Source organism: Cyprinodon tularosa, unplaced genomic scaffold, assembly GCF_016077235.1.
Source record: "Cyprinodon tularosa strain WSP-4 unplaced genomic scaffold, ASM1607723v1 ctg759, whole genome shotgun sequence".
Taxonomy (NCBI): Eukaryota; Metazoa; Chordata; class Actinopteri; order Cyprinodontiformes; family Cyprinodontidae; genus Cyprinodon; species Cyprinodon tularosa.
In genome coordinates, this window is record NW_024039517.1 from 159,117 (window position 1) to 181,725 (window position 22,609).

Here is a 22,609-nt window from a genome sequence, read left to right on the forward strand (position 1 = left end):
TACTAGATTCAATAATGCAACCACCAAAAAACTAGTTCTGTCACCTCTTATATTCATTGCACCTCTACCGAGGAAATATTATTTTGAGGCATTTGTCCGTGCAGCTTGGAAGAACTTAATAAGATTTTGTTCAGGAAAGACACAGCTTCTCTCAGGTTTATTCATTGAATGGGAGAATTAGCACCTTTGCTACACTATATTGCCAAAAGTATTTGCTCACCTGCCTTGACTCACATATGAGCTTAAGTGACATCCCGTTCCTAATCCATAGGGTTCAATATGACGTCGGTCCACCCTTTGCAGCTAGAACAGCTTCAACTCTTCTGGGAAGGCTGTCCACAAGGTTTAGGAGTGTGTTTATGGGAATTTTTGACCATTCTTCCAGAAGCGCATTTGTGAGGTCGCACACTGATGTTGGACGAGAAGGCCTGGCTCTCAGTCTCCGCTCTAATTCATCCCAAAGGTGTTCTATCGGGTTGAGGTCAGGACTCTGTGCAGGCCAGTCAAGTTCATCCACACCAGACTCTGTCATCCATGTCTTTATGGACCTTGCTTTGTGCACTGGTGCACAGTCATGTTGGAAGAGGAAGGGGCCAGCTCCAAACTGTTCCCACAAAGTTGGGAGCATGGAATTGTCCAAAATGTCTTGGTATGCTGAAGCATTCAGAGTTCCTTTCACTGGAACTAAGGGGCCAAGCCCAGCTCCTGAAAAACAACCCCACACCATAATCCCCCCTCCACCAAACTTTACACTTGGCACAATGCAGTCAGACAAGTACCGTTCTCCTGGCAACCGCCAAACCCAGACCCGTCCATCAGATTGCCAGATGGAGAAGCGCGATTCGTCACTCCAGAGAACGCGTCTCCACTGCTCTAGAGTCCAGTGGCGGCGTGCTTTACACCACCGCATCCGACGCTTTGCATTGCACTTGGTGATGTATGGCTTGGATGCAGCTGCTCGACCATGGAAACCCATTCCATGAAGCTCTCTGCGCACTGTTCTTGAGCTAATCTGAAGGCCACATGAAGTTTGGAGGTCTGTAGTGATTGACTCTGCAGAAAGTTGGCGACCTCTTCGCACTATGCGCTTCAGCATCCGCTGACCCCGCTCCGTCAGTTTACGTGGCCTACCACTTCGTGGCTGAGTTGCTGTCGTTCCCAAACACTTCCATTTTCTTATAATACAGCTGACAGTTGACTGTGGAATATTTAGGAGCGAGGAAATTTCACGACTGGATTTGTTGCACAGGTGGCATCCTATCACAGTTCCACGCTGGAATTCACTGAGCTCCTGAGAGCGACCCATTCTTTCACAAATGTTTGTAAAAACAGTCTGCATGCCTAGGTGCTTGAATTTATACACCTGTGGCCATGGAAGTGATTGGAACACCTGATTCCAATAATTTGGATGGGTGAGCAAATACTTTTGGCAATATAGTGTATTTATTTCTTGTTTCTACAGCTGTTCTAAGATGACAAGATATTTTAGATTTGACTTTAACTATTTACCAAATATAAACAAGCTCTTCACCACTGCAGTGTCCAAAGGTACGACTTTCGGATTACCCGGGAATAATTAAAGGGGAGAGTTAAAGGTATAATCTTTGATTTCCAGGTGGATCATCTAAATAAGTGGTCCTCCTAATTGTCAATCATTCTGGTGATAGGTTTACGTTAGGCCATCTCGTCCCGTTAGCTATCTTTTTATGCACATGCGCACTTTCAGGCATATATCTGTGGTGAGCTGCGTTTCAGACAGTCTTTAAAGCTCAGCTTTCTCATCGTGGTTCTTTGAAAATGGCCGAGGTTCTTAAGAGAAAAAGTGTCTACGAAGTGTATGAGACGAAAAGAAAGGCCTTAGAAGACGCAGATATATCACAGGATGCTTTGCATAGCGAGCTCTCCTCACAAAGCATTATGGGATTTGCTGTCACAGCGGCCCTCTGTCGCTTTATTACGACGGCGACTAATAACAAAGACGCCGCAGGCACCGTGAGGTGGAGGAGGAGGTAAGTGACCAACAGAGCAAAAAGCAGTGATCATCTGTCTGAACGGTCAGTTAACTGAGTTTGCTATAAAGTCCCCTATATAGTCCCTGCTCTTAATAGTGATTAAGAGGTTAGGGCAGATGTTTGGACACAGTAAGCTTGTATGAGCTATGAGAACAGAAACTTTAAAACAGAGCGTGCACAAGGAGAAATGGGCTCATCCAATCTCTCGCACGCAGGTACTGGGTTGTGCATGTGCATTTTTTTTTAATTGGGGAGGATTTTATGGAGTGATATTTGTGCCATCGGTTTGAGCGCGCAGGAACCAATCCGAGCTCGCAGTGAGACAACACGCACGCGCGCCATACCGGTTTGGATGAAAAGAAGCTGAGCGTGATTGGCTAATGGTATGATTCATTTACATACATTGCTGAAGTCGCGAGCACAGAGAGTCGAGCGAGCGGAGAAACAGCTGAGCGCACAGCTGGTGTTGAGCGCGGAGAGAGCAGGTAGAGCGCGAGCAGAGACGGATCCGAGCACGCGCAGAGATGAAACTGAGCGCGAGAACAGTGTGTTGAGAGGGTTTTTCAGAGTTGAAAGCGCGCCAGACAGGTTTTGCGCATGCGCGTGTTGTCTCACTGCGCGCTCGGATTAGTTCCTGCGCGCTCAAACCGATGGCACAAATAAATCTCCATAGGATTTGAACATAAATCTTTAATTTTTGGTAATTGATAACAATTAATAAATAACATTTACATTTCCTCTTTAATAACTCGATTTAACCTCTTAACATCCACCTCATTTTGGGTAATCCTCGCCTATTTTGCATACCCAAATAGAAAAGCAAATAACTTATGAACTGTAAACCCAAATGACATGTGCAATACATTATTTGAAAGTTAAATTGGGTGAGTAAAACACAGACCAAGCTGCATCAGTTCAAACATCACTCAAAGTTGTTTTTTTTATATATACTGTGCAATTAGAAAATGCTTTTCAAATTGGGTTAAAAAATGGCCCAATTTAAATGTTAAATTTGAAAGGGCTGTTTTTTCTTTTTCAGTGACTCTCTAGGTCATCCATACAAAATGCACTTAAATAGAAAACAGACAAAATTTGACCCATTAGGAAATGAATTTGCCACCCTTAGACATCTTTAGGTAGTCCATAAAACATAAGAGGAAATAAACACAAATAAACATTATTAGCCAGGTATGAGGAAAAGTGGAGTACGCAGTATGATCCATTTACATAAAGTGCACCTCGTGCTACAGAAGCCTAAGGAGGATATTGGAAATGGACTACAACTCTTTTACAGGAGGGACGACTGCTTTCACTGCTCTGGGGAAATACACTGTTTTAAAGCCTGTTTGTTCTGGATGTGATGTTCATGAATCATTTTCCTGATGGAAGAGGGACAAACCACCCATAGCCGGAGTGAGTGGGATCTGTGGCGAAGCGTCTGGCCCTTTTCTGGACTCATGTAACATAAAGTGAGCCCAGAGCTGACAGACGGCATTCCTCTCCTGTGCTGTGCAGCTCTCTAACCACAGTGTCACGCTGAGACACAGGATGCTTTTCTCCATGGCCCTGTAAATGTTTGTTAAAGGAAACAATGATGTCATAGATTACTAACATGACCAGTAAATCTGTCACTTACCCTCACAGTAAAAAGAATGTCTTAAAAAAACTATTTTTTTTTTATTATTATTCTCCTGTAATCAGATGCTATATTTATCTTGTGATTTTGGGAACATTTTATTCTACTGCAAGAAGAAAGTATAAAAATAACTGACCTCAAATAGATGTGGAGCCAGAGAGATGCAGACATAAAAAAAGCCCACAGAGGCTAATTGTAGTGGCTTCAGCAGCAGGAGGTAGTAAATCTAAAGTAGATGTCACAGCAGATGTATTTAAAAAAAAATCTTGTTTGTTACAACACACCTGAGCCATTCAATCGACGGGCTGCTTGCATGTCCCAAGGGGTCGGTGGGCAGCTGTTCCTTCCTAGTTTTGTGGTGCCAAGCTGGCCTACCTCTAGCTCCGCAACAGTTCTTGTTCTCTTTGTTCTTGGTGGCTGTTTCTCTGGGGAAATCATCACTCTGCTGGCTCGTGGCCCATTAAACAGACTCATTCTGTGTTAGTATGTAAGCATCTATGACACCAGACGCTGGTCGCGTCTGCATTCCCTGTCCACAAACAGGCTAATGATACACAAATTGAATGAAAATAGAAAAGGGAGAATTTCAATAAACGTCCAGGCTTTCTCCTTCCCACAGGGTCAATAATTTAGTGAGTACACAAGCATTCCATCTGTTGCAGGCTATTTCTTAATATAAAGTCGTTATTGCATCCATTAGTTTAACATGTTTTTGTGTTTGGGTTTCTGATCATCAAACCCAGAGGTGTTTCATCATGTTCAGGATTTCAGATTAAGTTTGGGCCTTTCAATTGTTCATTATCACTTCATCTCATCTAACAAACAGGATTTTCAAGCAGGCAAACATTGCTTTTTTCAAAATCTGCCTGTTGTTATCTCTGGATTACAATTCATCACTCATCTGAGAGCCTCCACAGGCACTTACATAGCAGATGAACAGAGAAGGTCTGCTCTTTTTCAGGATCCCAGCTATGTTAGGAAGCAGATGGGGGACGTGACATTTTGTAGTCTGGAGAGAATTTTATCCTTTTTTAGCTTTAGGGCTCTCCTGTTCAACAATGTTTGTCAGAAACTCATTTCCATAGCTCTATTATTACTTAAATTGACTTAAACCTTTTATAGCAAATTTAACCTAAAATGTTCTTTTTTACGACCCTTCTTTAGATCATAAAAAGGATGGAGTTTTAATATGTAATTTAGCTTTTTTTGTTTGACAATTAATTCAGTTTTGCAAAACAGTAAAGGAAGCATTCCATCAAAAAAAAAAAAAAAATCCAAATCTAATTAAACTTTTAATTCTGTGTTTTGATTTCTGTCTGATTTAAACTCTTAAAAAAACATTCCCTAAAAAGCCTCTTCTTCTGCACAGTTGATTATATCCCCTTTTCATCCAGAGTGAAATAGACATTGCTATACTTTCCAAATGCTTACAGGTTTTCCTTTAATGGCCTACCTGTTTCATTGCACACTGACCTCAACCTGTGCTGTTGCAGCAGTTTTGTGAGTAAAGGTAAAGTGCTTACTGCAGGCATACAGTACCTGTCTGCTTGCAACACCTGATTGCTATTACACACAGCAAGAGTCCCTGACGGCTTTTTCAATGCAAATTCAGTCCTTTTAATTACAGCATTCCTGACGGGAGATGCAGAAAAATGTTGCAAGATTAAAAGAGATTACTATATTATGTGTTACAATACTACAGGATATAATTCATTCTTTTGTTACACTATGCTTTAGCTCAGTTGCATTAGATCTAAATTGTGATTATTTCAAATTGTCTGGATAGAATTTTAATAAATTTTCTTTGCAAAATTTAGAAAACAGTCCATGGTGTTTTCTTGAAAACATGAGCCACACGTTGATCATATTTAACAGGTCGATATAGCTGAATGGCTAAAACACTCAAATTGGATGTTTTGGCATTCAGAGAAATAAAAATGGTGCCTGATTTGGATAAAAATAATTTTTAGGAGCATTTAGAAAACCAACATTTACTTATTTGTCCTTTTAGTTGTTCTCCTTGGTAAATTCAAACAGGAAATATACCCAAACATCCATTTACTTGGTTACACCATAAAAAACTTGTTTCTGGTAGAGAACACTTTTGAAGGTCGATTTGTTTCTTTATCATTCAATCAAAAAAAAAAAAGGTAGCTTCAATCAAAAAATATATTTTCTATTAAAAAAAAAAACCTTCACTTCAATGAACAAAAAACTTCTCAATCAAAGAAAAAAGTATTTGAATGCAAAAATATATTTGAGGCTCAAAAAATACATTTGAACACTGCTTTTCTTTGATTGAAAATGTTTTATTTGATAGCAGTCCAGTCTTTTTTGTTTAAAGCAACTTTTTTAATTGAAGTAACATTGTTTTGTGATTGGACCATATAATGGGTAGGACATTTGTGTTTTTATTATTCAATCAAAAAAAGAAGTTGCTTCAAACAAACAAACAAACAACAGAATCAATAAAAAAGTAACTTCAATGAAAAGATAAACATTTTCAATCATATAGTTTTTGAATGCAAATAAAATATTTGAGACTCAAAAAATTGAATTTGAACACTTTTTTTTATTATTGAATAATGTTCTCTCGTGGGTTGGACATTTGTGTCTTAATCATTCAATTCCCAAAAAGTTGTTTCAATCAAAGAAATAAAAAAATCAATCAAAGAAAAATCTGTGCAAAGACACAAACAAATATATCTGGTGAAAAAATGCAATAGAAAAACATTTTCGAGTTGAGTTCTATTTGGTATGGTGTTATCAGTGTGATGCAGTCTCGATTTGTCATTTCAACAGTTCAGCAGTCTAATGGCAGTGGGGAAAAAGCTGTTTCGGAATCTGCTGGTATTGCAGCAGATGCTGTGAAGTCTCTTCCCAGAGGACAGCAGGGAGAACAGTCCATGGTGGGGGGTGTGAGGGGTCATTGATGATGTTACCGGCTCGGGACACGCAGTTCTAGTATGAAATATCTTTAATGGAGGGGAGTGGAGCCCCAATTATCCTTTCTGCCATTTTCACCACGCTTCTCATGTTCTTCCAGTCTGTGGAGCTGCAGCCGCCACACCACATAGTGAGACAGCTGATCAGAGTGCTCGTTATGGTGCTTCTGTAGAAGGTGGTGAGGATGGGTGGGGGGCAGGTGGGCTCTCCTCATCCTCTGCAAGAAGTTCAAGTGCTTCCTTTTGACCAATGAGGTCGTGTTTACAGTCCAGGTCAGGTTATCTGTGAAACAGGTACTAGTTATGAGTTTGCAGATGTACAGAACATGTGAAGGTGGCTTTGGACGTTAGGATGGCATGTTTTTTCTGTGCCTCTACGACTAGTTTAATATCTGCCACAAGAACCCCCTGTCATGACTACCTCACCGAGATGGGCGATCCCTGCAGGCAACACCTATGTTGGGTGTCGATACCCAGATCTTTGAGGCAATCCTTTATTTTCTTGACTTTCTGAGGCTGTGCACTTGTCCTGGAACAGCTTGCAGTTCAGCAGCTGTTTTGGCAGTCAGCTGGCAGACATTCTTATAACATGACCTGCCCATCTGACCTGACGGGATACAAGCTGGGAATCCTAGCTTATTCCAGGTTCAAGGTAAATTCATTGGCAGAGAAGAATTCACTTATGACAAAAACGCAGTTTGTCACTAGTTTCTAATACACAAAGAATGATTTTGTGAAGACAAGTGACTGTAATATACATAGTTCTAATACACCCCAACCTGTTATTTTGAGCCTCTTTACAGGGGTTCCAAAAATGCCTCTTACAACCTGACAGTGCATTTCCAGAATGGTTGTGCAGATCAATTTCTTCTCTAAAGGTAACTCTTGATAATACAAATGCTGCTGTGCAAGTGGAAGCCCATTCAGGGCTCATTGAGTCAGAAAAGGCCCTTAACGTGGAGATGATGAAAAATCGTCTCCACCACACACTGAAGGACACAGTGAGTAAAACTCTGATTTAACTACCACAGACAAAAGGCAGACTGTGTAAATCACTGTCATACAGCGAGGGATGTGACAGAGATGAAGGAGGTTTGTTATTAGCTACTCCCTTGAGCAACCTGTGGAGGCAAAGACATGGATCTTTGATTAAAGTGTAGTAGGGCTGAAGGCTGAGATGCTCCCTGCTGCGAGGATTTAGTTGTAGAGGAGCTAGTAGGTCAAAGTGTAACCCTGAGGAGAGCAGAGCTGTGACGCATTTAGCTCAAATACACAGCAAATATGCTGAGAGAAAGTTCGAAAATGTGAACGGAAATCATTTGCCATGTTGGCACAGATTAGTTTCAATTAACTAAACAATCTGCCTAACATTGTAGAAAATTAATCATATTTTTTTATACAGCTCTCCACATTCTGAGAATAGAACAGAATATAATATAACAGAAAAATGGATGGTTTCTTTCTCCTCGATTTAATAAAATGCAAGAAGCACATTTGAATTTTTTTTTTTATACTTTCTTCGCAGCATGTTGAGATAGCCTCTTAGGTCCACTATCTTTCTAATATTATTATTATTAATTTATTTTTATTTTTTATATATATATATATATATATTTATCATTATTACCCCCACCTCCATGGCTTTAAATCCCATCTTCTAGTTAAGGCCACTCTCAAAGTGTGAGCAGAACATGCATTTATAGGGGCAGAACCGAATGATTTAGCACTGCAACATGCTATTGCAATTTAGCACCACTTATTTACAATCTATACTGTCAGGCCTTATGTCTTGAGGTGAGGGTGCAAAAGGTTTTCTCATTTCTTCTTTATTCTATGAACTATTGCTCTATATACCATGACCTCCAAAGGCTTCAAAACAGTCCTCAGAGCCTAGTCTTCTTCTTCATGTTCTTCTTGTTGAAAAACTGTCACTGTCTCTGATACTGCTACCCAAAACATTATAGCAGAAGAGATTGAGCTCTCCACAACAGAATTATAGAAGATCTGCTGCATGATAGGGCTTCAAAAACTGAAGAACTAAGCCTCTTCAGGAAGTATGGCTGCTTGTGTCGCATCTTCAACACAGCTTCACTTCAGAAAATAATCTGGAGGTTCTCTAGTCAAGATGGTTATCAGAATCAGCTTTAATGGCCCAAATTTTTTGTGCAGAAGAAGGGTATTTGACTTTAGTTTCCATTGCCTACATCATAAGTATATATATATATATATATATATATATATATATATATATATATATATATATATATATATATATATATATATATATATATATATATATATATATATATATACACACACACACACTTATGACGTAGGCAATGGAAATGTATATATATCTACAGAGATGCAGATAATGCTTAAGGGGTTTAAAATAGATATGAAAAACAACAGGATAATATTAAATATAAGTATGTAAAGTGTACATGTGCACCCCTGGTTTTTATATATATTTGTTGGAGAGGAAGACAGGTTGTAATGTTGCAAAAGATTTCAATTTTCCAAATAGAGTAGCTGCCTACTTAAGCTGTTAAGCATTTATTCATGTTAAACTAAACTGAACTTTATTTATAGAGAGAGCCCCTTAAAACCACCACAGCTGCAACAAAGTGATGTGTACACTGTACCAGGGAAATTTAAAATGTATATAAAAAAACAAGAGTTTAGAGGAATACAACAAATAAAATAAATAAGTTGAATTAAAACAGATAAAAACATTCAAAAGATAACTGTTAAAATAAAATCCCAAAACAGAGAAAGTCTCATCCAGCGTTTAGATCCAAAGAATAAAAATAGGTTTTAAGGAGGATTTTTAAAATTGGACAATGAGGAGGATGTTCTAATGAGGAGGGGAGCTATTTCCACATGTTTTGACCAGCAATTATAAAAGCTTTGTACCCTCTGAGCTTCCGTCTGGACATCAGTATCTCCAGAAGAAGCAGGTCAGCTCACCTAGTAGGAGCCTAGGAATGGACAGACTCAGACGTTTAGGAGGGGCTTAACTACTTAAAGACTTATAAAACAAATAAAAGAATCTTAAAGATAAACTCTAAAATGCACAACTAGCCAAAGGAGGGGCGGGCCAGGATAGAGGTTATGTGCTCCATCCTTCATTCATTCAAAAGACCAGGAAAAGAACCAGTTTCTCTCTTAACAGGTGAGCATTGATGTATTTATACTCTGCCACCACCACTCTGTCTTCCATGAAAAAAAAAAAAATTCTATTCCCTCCTAAAATCTAAAATCATCTCCTTTGTTTTGCCCAAACCCAAGATGACATTTTTGTTTCCACTCCACACAGCAATTTAGATATAGGTCAGGTTCATGTCCATCTCTTATATACCCAGCTTTTTCATGTCATCCAATCATTTCTGCAGATGAAGGATCTTTGACTCTTTTGATAAGTCTGAGGTCTACAAAGTAATGGTTGAAGTACGGCCCCCTGTGCTGCTCCTACGCTGCTGACCACCTGGTCAAATACAACCTGTTAAAAAACAGCTTTTTAAATATATTTAAATTGTTTATGTGAAAATTATTATCAGCAGGAAAACTTGAACTTCGTCTTTGTTTTTGAAAATTACAGCAACCATATTTGTTGACTAGAACCACAGCTAAAGCATCCACCCTGTTTTTCTGTTTTTATTTTAGCAGAGAAGTAACAGAGGGTGTTAGTCTTTTTTCTGTGGTTACTTTCACTTTCTAAACTGGGTCAAGGCTGTACATGGGGATGATTATGCATCTTTACTAGCTGTCCTTGTGTAGGAAACTAATAATTCACTGTTATGCGTAAGGTGATTGCATTTAGCCTTCAGATTTAAACTATTCCTTCACAGATGCACAGACACAAATCCAGCATGCTATAATACTCAGACCAAACAGTTGCAGACAAAAACATAGAAAACGATAGACTAACAATTTATGGGAAATTGAAAAAAAATAAGTCCCCATTATCCAAATGTCACAAGCTTTTTTAGATAGGCTGTCCTTGAAGTGTTCTTGTCGAGCTATTCAGGCAACATTCCTGTATGTGCCATAGACGACCAACAGTGCAGCAACATTGCGACAAAACTGAACAGTAGATTTCTACAAGCAGCCAGCACACATGTTGCATTGCCTCCCTCTGATCCCAAAATGTGTGTTCTCTCAGCCAAAGGCAAATTATCTGACCTCATCTTAAAAAGAAAACAGCAAAGAGATATCTTGAATATTTATACCATTGCGCTGCTAAGTTAAGCAACTATAAATCATGTTATTGCTGTTTTAAGCAAGAAGAAGCTAGAAAATGTAAGTAAATGAAGATGAATCGAGGGGATACCTTAGTTATTAGACGTAATGCAATGATTATACAGAGTTAATGCTCTATCTGCACCAGACAGCACAAAGGCATTTCACTCACATTTTCAGCCTATCTCAGTGGAGCTAAAAAAAAAATCGACCTTTGGTCATGCTTAAACTACTACAATGTCAGGCGTTTAAAAGAAATTTAAACTAAATATCGACATTCCGTTTGGATTAAATCTAAATTAATTTACGATTTTGTGGTTCTTTTTAATTGAAGCTATGAAAGGTCACAGTTTAATAATGATGTATCTATTATTGCTAAATACGTTGTTGCTGAATGATGTCACCTATGCCCAAAAGATCATAGCTTTTCTACTGAAGTTTAGTTAATGTTCCATCAGTTAGTTATTCTGGTTGCATATGCAAAAATGTGCCTATAGCTTGTGAATTTCTCTTAGCCTTTACATAAAGAGATAATCTGCAAGGGAAATGGGATTATCTGCGATGGGTAAGATATTTCCATCTCATCACTCTCGAAAGAACCCCATTAGAAAAACAGAATTACCCTTTTTATGTGTCATTATCACCAAGCTCAACCTGAAACACCTACTAGATGAAAGCTTGGACTTGGGAGGAAACAGCTGTCTAGCCATTAAATGTGCTTCTTTAGCCTGTGTGTGATCTATACTTGCAGTTACACCTAAAAATAGACGAGACACCTGAAGTATAGCAGGTTTGCAAACAGTGCTTCTCAGCATGCAGGGCTGTTATGTCAATTTTCACTGAGTCATAACGGCCAAAATGCAACAGGAATGTCTGAGATGATGATGCTGTGCATCTGGGGAGTCATTTAAAGCTCTTTGGCAGCGACACTAAGCCAAATCTTCACCCTCTGAAAAGTGGTGGCTTATTGACATTCAAAAGTATACTATACAGCTACAATTTCATTTTAGCAGCACGCATAAAAGAATGAATTGAACAATTAAGTCTGACTATTTGGTTTTCCTCTTCTTTATCCAGGCCCCCCAGCTCGGCACTCTGATGGGCGTCTACATGCCCTGCATCCAGAACATTTTCGGAGTGATCCTGTTCCTCAGGATGACCTGGTTGGTGGGAATTGGAGGAGTCATTGGGACCTTTATCATCGTCTTCATGTGCTGTGCCACTGTGAGTTTTCCAGCTACTTTTACTTTAAGGCCTCGTATGTCTCAGTTCACAGGATATTATGCACTGTAAAAAATGTAAATCAGTTTCTTCCAACAGGCAATAAAGACTCAGAAGCTAGTTGGCATAATATGCTATCAAAATTTACTGTAGGAATTTATTGAAGTGTCATTAGTTGCCTCAGTTGGCATTACTATCCCTTTAATTCAAACATGCTGTGAACCAGTGAGCACACATGAAGAATGTGGGGTTTAGCATGTTTCTTTTGAATTAGTATTGACTCTGCATAAACAATCCTTGCTGTGTTTTATCCTAATGTATAACATATAAAACTACTGAGCAGAAATCATTTTAATGTTTTAAAAGGTTAAACTCCAGCCTCCGTTTATTGGATGCCTTGTAAGAAAGAGATTAATTGTTATTTTACAGATTTGATATTTTATAATGAGGGATCAGGTTGTTTTAGACCATATTGTTAATTTTCATTATGATGGAAAGCCAGTTGCTGCTAGTTTCTACTGCTAATCTGTGTATAGGTTTCTGCTAATCTGTGTATAATCCCTGTATAGGTTTCTACGTGATAGACAATTTTATGCATGAAGTATTTTTGCGACTGTTCAAAACATCAGTAAGAAAACAGCCTCTACCTATCCATTATTGAAGTAAGCAAAACAGTTTTAGGAGCGTATGGTTTATATCAAATCATTACCTGTATAGATGCTGTTTGATGATATTTGCAGCTGTAAAACTGGTCCTCACGGTCAAGTGTGAAATAAAAATGTTCACTACAGCTTTGAAGAAACTGGATGGTAAACTGTTCATAATTTTTTTTTCAAAAATGATCTAAGTTACTTAGTAGGAGCCGATTGTAAAAGCCAAAAAAAGCTTTTAAATGCTTAAAGGAATAGTACACCCAAAACATGATTAGCCTTCATTTTCTACTCACCCCCATGCTGAACAACACTCTGGAGTACTTTTTTGATATCTCAAATGCATCTGGAGATCTGGGAGGCTTCTTGCTGTCTGCTGACATTCAAATAATGGAGGTCTATGGTGCCCGAGACAGAAAGGTCCATAAAAGTCCACAAAAACGTGTCAATATTCCTCCATACTGCTTGTCCAATGTATTCCAAGTGTCCTGAGTGGGTAGCATCCAGAATTTACTCGAAACGAAGTCATTTAGAATGTTTTTAGAGCATAAACAGTAGTGTATAGGATTTCCTGAAAGCGCGCACATGCGCGCTCACGACGCTACGGAAGCCGGCAGACCAAACCAGCGCATTCAGCTCGGCAAAGAACTCATGCTCTTCCTCAACACTGAAGTCCTCAGACATTTTTCTTTCGTTGTTTCTTTCTTTGCACAGGTAAACGGCACATTTCTTCTTCTACGCTTGCATTATTGGCAGAGCAGACGCTGAATGCGCACTTTCATCTGGTTTGGTCTGCCGGCTTCCGTAGCGTCGTGAGCGCGCATTTGCACGCTTTCAGGAAATCCTATACACTGCTGTTTATGCTCTAAAAACATTCTAAATGACTTCGTTTCGAGTAAATTCTGGATGCTACCCACTCAGGACACTTGGAATACATTGGACGACCAGTATGGAGGAATATTGATACGTTTTTTGTGGACTTTTATGGACCTTTCTGTCTCGGTCACCATAGACCTCCATTATTTGAATGTCAGCAGACAGCAAGAAGCCTCCAAGATCTCCAGATGCATTTGAGATATCAAAAAAGTACTCCAGGGTGTTGTTCAGCATGGGGGGTGAGTAGAAAATGAAGGCTAATCATGTGTTGGGTGTACTATTCCTTTAACTGAATTCAACAATCCCCAAATACAGTAAAAAAAAAAAGCTTATTAGAAGCAAATAATTACATATTTTAAATGTAGCTGCAGTAAAACAAAGCCATCATTGCAACAACAGCTACATTTTTCCTTTAAAAGAAATGTAATGTTGCAGAAAATTCTACTGACAGTCTCTCCCAGGTGCCGCACATCCAGCCTCGAAAAAACAAGAAAACTGATAATGAAACGCCTGGATGTTCTCTTATTCCTATCACTGTTACTGTCACTGGGAATTTGGACCTTCCACTCACCTTCAGACACAAGTTACAACTTAGTGCCGGAGCATGAAAAGTGCTTCTGTCAGTTATCTGTGCATTTTTTACACTGCGTGTCTTTGATCGGGGAACCATTATTGCCATTACAGTTGCTATTATTGGAGTATTACAGTACTGTAAATTTTTATTCAAAAGTGTGGGACCGTAATTAGAAGTCCCTTTTGCTATTTGAACATAGTATAAATACACTAAGTTTTAATAAATATAATTTTTTTGTTAAGAATAATCCATTGGTTGTCTTTTTGCATCTTATAAATACATATATGGTAAAGATGTATAAAAAGCCTTATAATATTATTTTCTTCTGTTGGAAGATTTTACTAAAAACATAACCTTTCTGACCAATCCGAACACATTTATCCTGCCAAAGAAAAAAAATGTGAGACTCAATTTCTCTCACGCACTCTTAAAAAAACCAGTAAGACAGCAATAATTGCCAACTCAAGAAACACATAAGCTGGAAATTCAGAAAAATTTGAAATGTTTGCTAGAAAAAAATAACTAATTGGTTCTTTAAAAGGAACATTATGAAAAATATTTTTTCTCCAGAGGAAAAAAAATACTAAAAGTCCATTATTCGTTTGCTTAAAGCCAACGGACTAAAACAGGAATCCTAGGTTGTAGTTTTACCTTGGTCAGGTAAATCCAACCTCTTACACTTTTCTGCAACCAGCACATCAGATTGGTATTATGGGGGAAAATAATGACCTACGTAAATGAAAGCAACTCGATCCCATTGTTGTACATTAGGCTGGAATACTCTCACTTCTCCAAAAGGAAAATATGAAGCTCAAAAGAAAGACAATATTGAACAGCGTGAAAGGCTGGTTAAACCTCAGACTGACAAGAAGCCAGCAAACACACTTCATTTTCTATCCTCACACTTTAACATCATAGAGTCCCTCTGTGTACACATGATTGCCTGATTAAAGCCTCAAATACTTACTCTTCCTCTCTTTTCAGTCTCATGCACACACACAGCTCTTATCAGTCACACCAAGCTCAGAGCTGAGCCCCGGGGCGATAAGCCTGAGCGTGAACAGTGCATGAGAACCCCCCACCTCTCTTCTCCTGAGCTTATTACATAACACATAACCACCAAGACCTCCAGGGGTTTCCAGCCACATGATGAAGGGATACATGCGTGTGCAGCGATTCCCACCTGATTGAAAGCCACAGGACTTGTGTTAAGGAATCATGGATGCAGTAAGAGTCCATGTTTTATTCAGTGACGGGGTATTTCTGACAGCACGCTTTTCATTAGCTGCTCAGTCACAGCTGCACACATCTGTTACTGAACACATACGCGTCCTAATTTCTGCTGTCAAGCAGCCTTTTGACAGATTATTAATGAGGCACAACATTTTTTTTCCAGGAAATCTTTATTAAATGAGAAGTGTGCCTTCATGCGGAACTGCTCTGACATTGTTAACCATGAAATTATATGCAAAAGTCAACATAGTGCAGCATTCTGCAAACCACTGTGTTCAAAATCTGCTGAGTTTTTATCGGGTTTATTGAATTCAAGGCTTGTCAGAAAGATAAATTAACTTTCCATCCTCCGGCTGTAAACCCGACTGTTGGTTAGCATTTCTCATTACTCCCAGGTCATTAATCCAAATGCTGCGAGGGGAAGGGTCTCCAACCTCCTGCTATGAGTCATTTAAAAACGTTAAGGATGCTTTTGTAGTTTTCACTCCATTCTCTCTCTATTCCTTGGTTTCTCTGTGGTCTTTTATTATTCACTTCTATCATTTTCCTTCTGCACTTCAGTTCTATGGTCACCACTGAGTCCCTCCGTTCTTTGTTTCCATTTATCATCCATTCAGCTCTTGAACTGTCTGAGTTGAATCTAGCACATTAGTCTAATAATGATAATCCTCTGCATCAGCTTTATTTGTGTCATGATTTAGCAGGTTTGCTAGCCCAAGATGCAGGACTCACAGAACAGACAGGCAGGATTAAAGTCCAATGTTTATTAGTAGGCACAGGTTTCCCACCTGGGAGGCAGAGGATACAAAAACAGGTTAAACTCAGGGACAGATAAACAAGCTGAAACTCACAGGTTCGCTGGTTTGACAGGCTGGGTTTAACAGGCACAGATTAGCAGATTCAGGCAGGCATGGCAATGGCAAGGCATGGCAGCACATGGCAAGGCAACAATGACAATGACCACGATCCGGATCAGAGTGAAGCTATCAAACAGTTTATATAGGGAGTGGTTAATCAGCAGAGCTGATGGGAATCAGCTGAGCGCAGAGAACCAGCTCCCAGGAGAGGATCCATGGCGCCCTCTGGTGGGCAAACCTCTGGATCCCAACAGAAATAGAAGCCCACAGGAAGGGATCCACACAGCCCTCTGGAGGGCAAACCCTTGGATCCCAACAATTTGACGCGCTTGGCTTTTTCTTTAAACCTTTCACTGACACTTCCACTGATGGAAACCACAATGACACGTGGTGTAGAGTAAAGGAGTACTCGCCATTAGGTCTGTTCTATGTATTTCAGAACCCATAACAAGTTAAGAAACAAATAATTCATTATCAGTTATATTCAGTTTATTTACAGGTGCTGGTCATAAAATTAGAATATCATGAAAAAGTAGATTGATTTCAGTAATTCCATTTAAAAAGTGAAACTTGTATATTATATTCATACATTACATACAAACTCATATATTTCAGATGTTTATTTTGTTTAATTTTGATGATTACAAATCACAACAAATGAAAATCTCAAATTCATCATATCAGAAAATTAGAATATTACTGAAGACCAATAAAAACAAAGGATTTATAGAAATGTTGGCCAACTGAAAAGTATGAACATGAAAAGTATGAGCATGTACAGCACTCAGTATTTAGTTGGGCCTCCTTTGGCCTGTATGACTGCAGCAATGCGGCGTGGCATGGAGTCGATCAGTCTGTGGCACTGCTCAGGTGTTATGATAGCCCAGGTTGCTCTAATAGTGGCTTTTAGCTCTTCTGAATTGTTGGGTCTGGTGTATTGCATCTTCTTCTTCACAATACCCCATAGATTTTCTATGGGGTTAAGGTCAGGAGAGTTTGCTGGCCAATTAAGAACAGGGATACCATGGTCCTTCAACCAGGTACTGGTAGCTTTGGCACTGTGTGCAGGTGCCAAGTCCTGTTGGAAAATGAAATCTGCATCTCCAAAAAGTTGGTCAGCTGCAGGAAGCATGAAGTGCTCTAAAACTTCCTGGTATGTGGCTGCGTTGACCCTGGACCTCAGAAAACACAATGGACCAACACCAGCAGATGACATGGCACCCCAAACCATCACTGACTGTGGAAACTTTACACTGGACTTCAAGCAACGTGGATGAAGTGCCTCTCTTCTTTTCCTCCAGACTCTGGGACCTTGATTTCCAAAGGAAATGCAAAATTTACTTTCATCAGAGAACATGACTTTGGACCACTCACCAGCAGTCCAGTCCTGTTTCTCTTTAGCCCAGGCAAGACGCTTCTGACGCTGTCTGTGGTTCAAGAGTGGCTTGACACAAGGAATGCGACAGCAGAAACCCATGTCTTTCATACGTCTGTGTGTGGTGGTTCTTGAAGCACTCACTCCAGCTGCAGTCCACTCTTTGTGAATCTCCCCCACATTTTTGAATGGGTTTTGTTTCACAATCCTCTCCAGGGTGCGGTTATCTCTCTTGCTTGTACACTTTTTTCGACCACATCTTTTCCTTCCCTTCGCCTCTCTATTAATGTGCTTGGACACTGAGCTCTGTGAACAGCCAGCCTCTTTAGCGATGACCTTTTGTGTCTTGCCCTCCTTGTGCAAGGTGTCGATGGTCGTCTTTTGGACAACTATCAAGTCAGCAGTCTTCCCCATGATTGTGTAGCCTATAGAACTAGACTGAAAGACCATTTAAAGGCTTTTGCAGGTGGTTTGAGTTAATTAGCTGATTAGAGTGTGGCACCAGGGGCCATCAATTTTGAACCTTTTCACAATATTCTAATTTTCTGATATGATGAATTTGAGATTTTCATTTGTTGTCATTTGTAATCATCAAAATTAAACAAAATAAACATCTGAAATATATGAGTTTGTATGTAATGTATGAATATAATATACAAGTTTCACTTTTTAAATGGAATTACTGAAATCAATCTACTTTTTCATGATATTCTAATTTTATGACCAGCACCTGTATATTGCGCCAATTCACAACACATGTTATCTCAAGGCACTTTACAGAGACAATTCAACCAGATCATTCAGTGAGATTGGTTCAAAGTTTTCTTTCTAAGTTTTCAAATGATTATTTGATTAATAAAGGGGAACCAAACAAATGGTTACCACTACTGAATTATGAATTAACTATAAAAGGCATCTTTTGTTTTTGTTCATTAGCCACAAAATCAAGAAATCAAATACTAGAACCCATATGACAGCTTGAAGTAAGCTAAAATATCTCAAAGAGTAACACATGATACCCCTATCTATAGAAATTAGGGCTGCAACTAACGATTATTTTAAAAATTGATGAATCGGCAGATTATTTTTTCGATTAATCGATGAATCGGACAAAAAATATTTTTTATATTAACCTCTTTATTCCAAAATAAACATTTTAGACAGAACAAACAAGCACACAAGTACAGGTTGCTCATTAACTGTACTGGTGCAATATGAAAAATAAATGTTTGTGTTAAAACTATGCAAACTTACATGAGAAATGTAGCTGTACATCCACAAAATATAGGGTACTTTGTTTCATAAAGCGCAAAAAAATACATTTTTGTTTTTAAAAGCCCCTAAGGGGTTCAAACAATAGGTCCCCCCATTTCAACAAATGAGGAAATTAAAAGTAAAATAAGTAGCCAACCTTATCACTGTCTGTAACCTACTAACAAGGTAAGGAAAGCATCAGATGAGCTACCTGAGAAACTAACGTTACGTTTCCCCACTTTAAAACGAAACAAACACAGTCGCTCACCCTGCTGATCAGCTCTCTTCACTGCCATCGAAGGCTCCAACCTGTTTCCTTTTCAGGTGCTGCATCATAACAGTGGTGCTTCCGTGCCATGTTAACTGGTTTTTACAAAAGTTGCATGTTACAACTTTTTTCACTTTACGTTTGCGGTATCGGTCATTAGAACCATTGACTTTACTGCCTTTTGAAAACAGCCTTTGCTCACCTGCAGCGCTGATTCGCTCTGCCGTATTTTTTTTTCTTCCCCCGTTTCAGTCAAGTGGCAGTGATGACGGCGGCGGATGACGCATTAATCGCGTGACACAACTAATCGATGATGAAATTCGTTGCCAACGCTTTTAAGAGTCGATTTTTATCGATTTTATCGATTCGTTGTTGCAGCCCTAATAGAAATATACATATATAAATATATATATTTCTGAACTTTTGTAACTCCATTAGATATTATTGATAACCAAACATGAAACAGTGGTGAACCTTCACACTAGTGTTGAAAGTATTTCAAGAGTCCACCAATGATTTTTCCAGGACATTACAAAAGAATCAAAGGCCAAATATGCTAAAAGTGCTGCAGATCTTAGTCCCCTCAGTTAAAGCCATTTTTCATGGTTTAGCAACAAGAGAAAATTAAGTAAAACAGCATGCACAGAGGCGAAAATGAATGTAAAGAGATTCCTAAAATTTCCCCAAAAGAATTCCCAAAGGTCCCGAAGACTTTAGGGAAAACATTTTGTGGATTGCTCAGATTGAAGCATACCGTGAAGAGCAGCCATATCAGGTCACGTTGCCACCTGCTCCACCCAAAACACATGTACCAATGTAACAAATCCTAACCGGTGTTCTGTGGGATAGCAGGGATAGTTAAAACCCCACCTCCAAAGCTGCCTCTTCTTTCCTTCCTATAGCTGGAGTCACACATTGAATGGGCTCTAAAGCATAAGCAATGTGATTTAGATGCTTCAGTGTCCTTTCAGCTTCGTCCTCCATCATATAAATGTCCCGAATGAAAAAGGACCTGAATGCAGAGATCAGGAGGCAGAGATTAGTTTTGCAGATTTAATTAGATTCGATAAAAAATCCAAACACAAAATACAAAGAACCAAAAATCAGCAAACATCAGGGAAAAACTCGCGTGGGGAGCCAGAGATGAAGAGGCAACAAAACAACAAACCAGCACTGAGTGACTGCAAGCTGGTGTATATAAGGGAAACAGGACAAAGGATGGGCTACTGAGCAGAATATGGAGCAGGTGTGAGTGGAAGCTACTAGAAGGAAGCTGAGGGGGCAACAGATGGTAACTCAAGAACTAAACACTGACCGAAAACAAATACAAAGTTACTTAGAATAAACTCAAACATACGGAAAAACCCTGACAGTATAAAATTCTTAGCTTTAGCATTTACCAACCCTGTGATGTCATTGTTGATGTACTGCAACATGGCGGCGTGAATCAAGTTAGTCTGGCTGATTGTTTCAAGGAATGGACTCTGGAGGCTTTATGGCCTGGTGCTAACATTTCAGTTAACATTTAAACAGTTGATGATAAATAAAAGTGTTGGAATCGCCTAGTTAAGTTCTTGGTTTCTGTCTGTGATGTAGCAGCATCCTCTTCATAAATAAATAAAATAAATTAATAAATGAAATTATAATTAAAAGATATATTTATTGTATAACATATTTATAGGTGATTAACTTTGTTGGATAATTGACTTGTGTTAGAGTATGGCAGAAAAATGTAAACAGTACAAATCTATAAATGGAAAAATACTTTTACTGTGGTCATATAATATAACCATAATACAATTTTGATACATTTCTTCTAGATAATAAATATTTGAGTAATGAAACATGCTGCAAATTCTGGCTTCACGGCACTAGGAGACCTTAGTCATGTCTTTACTAATGTCTGCTGAGCTTTAAAGTCAGTTGGAGTCTTTCTGTAGCTCAGGGACAGAACAGACCAAAGATGTCCTTTGCAGTCACAGTTGGAAAGTTAAAAAAGGCTGTTTTTTATCCAGAATCCCTCAAAATATTGTTTTTAGCTCATCCATCTTCATGTTGGCTTAGAATTAAGTAGCCTCTTCTATCATTTAGACCTTGTTTGTGAAAAAAATCTGCTTTTCTATGATATGTGGTCTTTGTGCAAGTGTACCTCATGTGGATGAGACAGATGGTACAGCAGCATAATCTGACGTTCTCTGCTGGCTCTCTGACTGACCAGAGTGCATGTAGGTTCAAGTGTGTCCAGGGAGACAATCTCCAGGCTTCATAGAGAGACGTGCATTTGAGCCAACTAAAATCAGCCTATACTATATCACACAGACTCACCAAAATTCTCAATTTCAGATTTACCTAAAAGTGGGACAGAGTTTGCACGCTAATAGTCAAAGGGGAAAATATATTCTGGTTGCTGTCCACTAGAAGGCTACTGATTGTTTATGACAGTAACCAAAAAAGACTAAACACTTTACATTTAAGTAATTATAATTTAGAGGTTCACAAATGAGCTGATGAGGGTTAAGAGTTTTCCATAAAATATTAATCTCACTGAGGTTTTATTCATAACTCTTATCCATCCATTCATCTTCTCCCGCTTATTCCTCCAGTCAATTAACTTAACAGTGATGTTTTTGGACTGTGGGAGGAACCCATATTCCCTAGAGAGAACCGACGCATGCAGAGGGAGAACATGCAAACCCCCTGCAGAAAGAACCTGGGCCAGGGTTCGAATTCAGAATTTCTTGCTGCAAAGCAATAGTTCTACAAACTGCACCACCATGCAGCCGCCCTCATTTATCTGAAGACTAACATCTCTGGATGATATTGTCTCTGAACACCTATACAACAAACTGACTTGTCGACCCACATCACATTTTGTTTCTGACCTTTACGCCTGAGGAAATTTCACTTTGACATGACATACTCTGCTTCTCGTTGATGATACTGCCAGATATACCATTGTAAATCTAAGGCATACTTAAACAGAAGGTTGAGTCGTTCACAGAGAAGTAGAACTAAAGCAGAACTGCTGCTCTCAAACAATCATTGCCAAGGCTGTCAGATGCAGTCAAAAGTTCCCTCCTGAAGATTGCCTTCTTCTATCTGTTGACATCTATTAAAATTTAAAGTGTTGATAAAAAAATAAAATAAAAAAATATGTTAGAACTTTAACTATACAGTCATATGTTTACATTACTGTTTTTCATCAAAATGTTTTTTTTTTAATCATTGCTGCTTACCTTATTAAAGCTGCAAAATGACTACTGCAAAATGAAATAGTCGAGAGAGCTGTTGTTAACGAAATTTCTTTTTTTCACTTGTGTATACAGAATGACAAAATAAAATCTTCCTAAGTCTAATGATGGGATATTGATTTAATGTAATTTTCCATTAAAGCCATGCAGCACGATATACCAAGTGGTTCTGAGTTATTATGAATCAAACAGGCTTATTTTTAACACAAGTATCC

At 38.8% G+C, this 22,609-nt stretch overlaps 1 protein-coding gene across 3 annotated transcripts in view; it reads left to right on the forward strand.

Moving 5' to 3' along the window:
• Window positions 1-22,609, forward strand: part of slc12a5a (solute carrier family 12 member 5a) — a 215,841-nt gene that overhangs the window by 156,129 nt on the left and 37,103 nt on the right. For all 3 annotated transcript variants that reach the window (XM_038270252.1, XM_038270253.1, XM_038270254.1), the window contains exon 4: window positions 11,913-12,059. In XM_038270252.1, coding sequence (XP_038126180.1) covers window positions 11,913-12,059 — 147 coding nt within the window. The remainder of the gene's footprint in view (window positions 1-11,912; window positions 12,060-22,609) is intronic.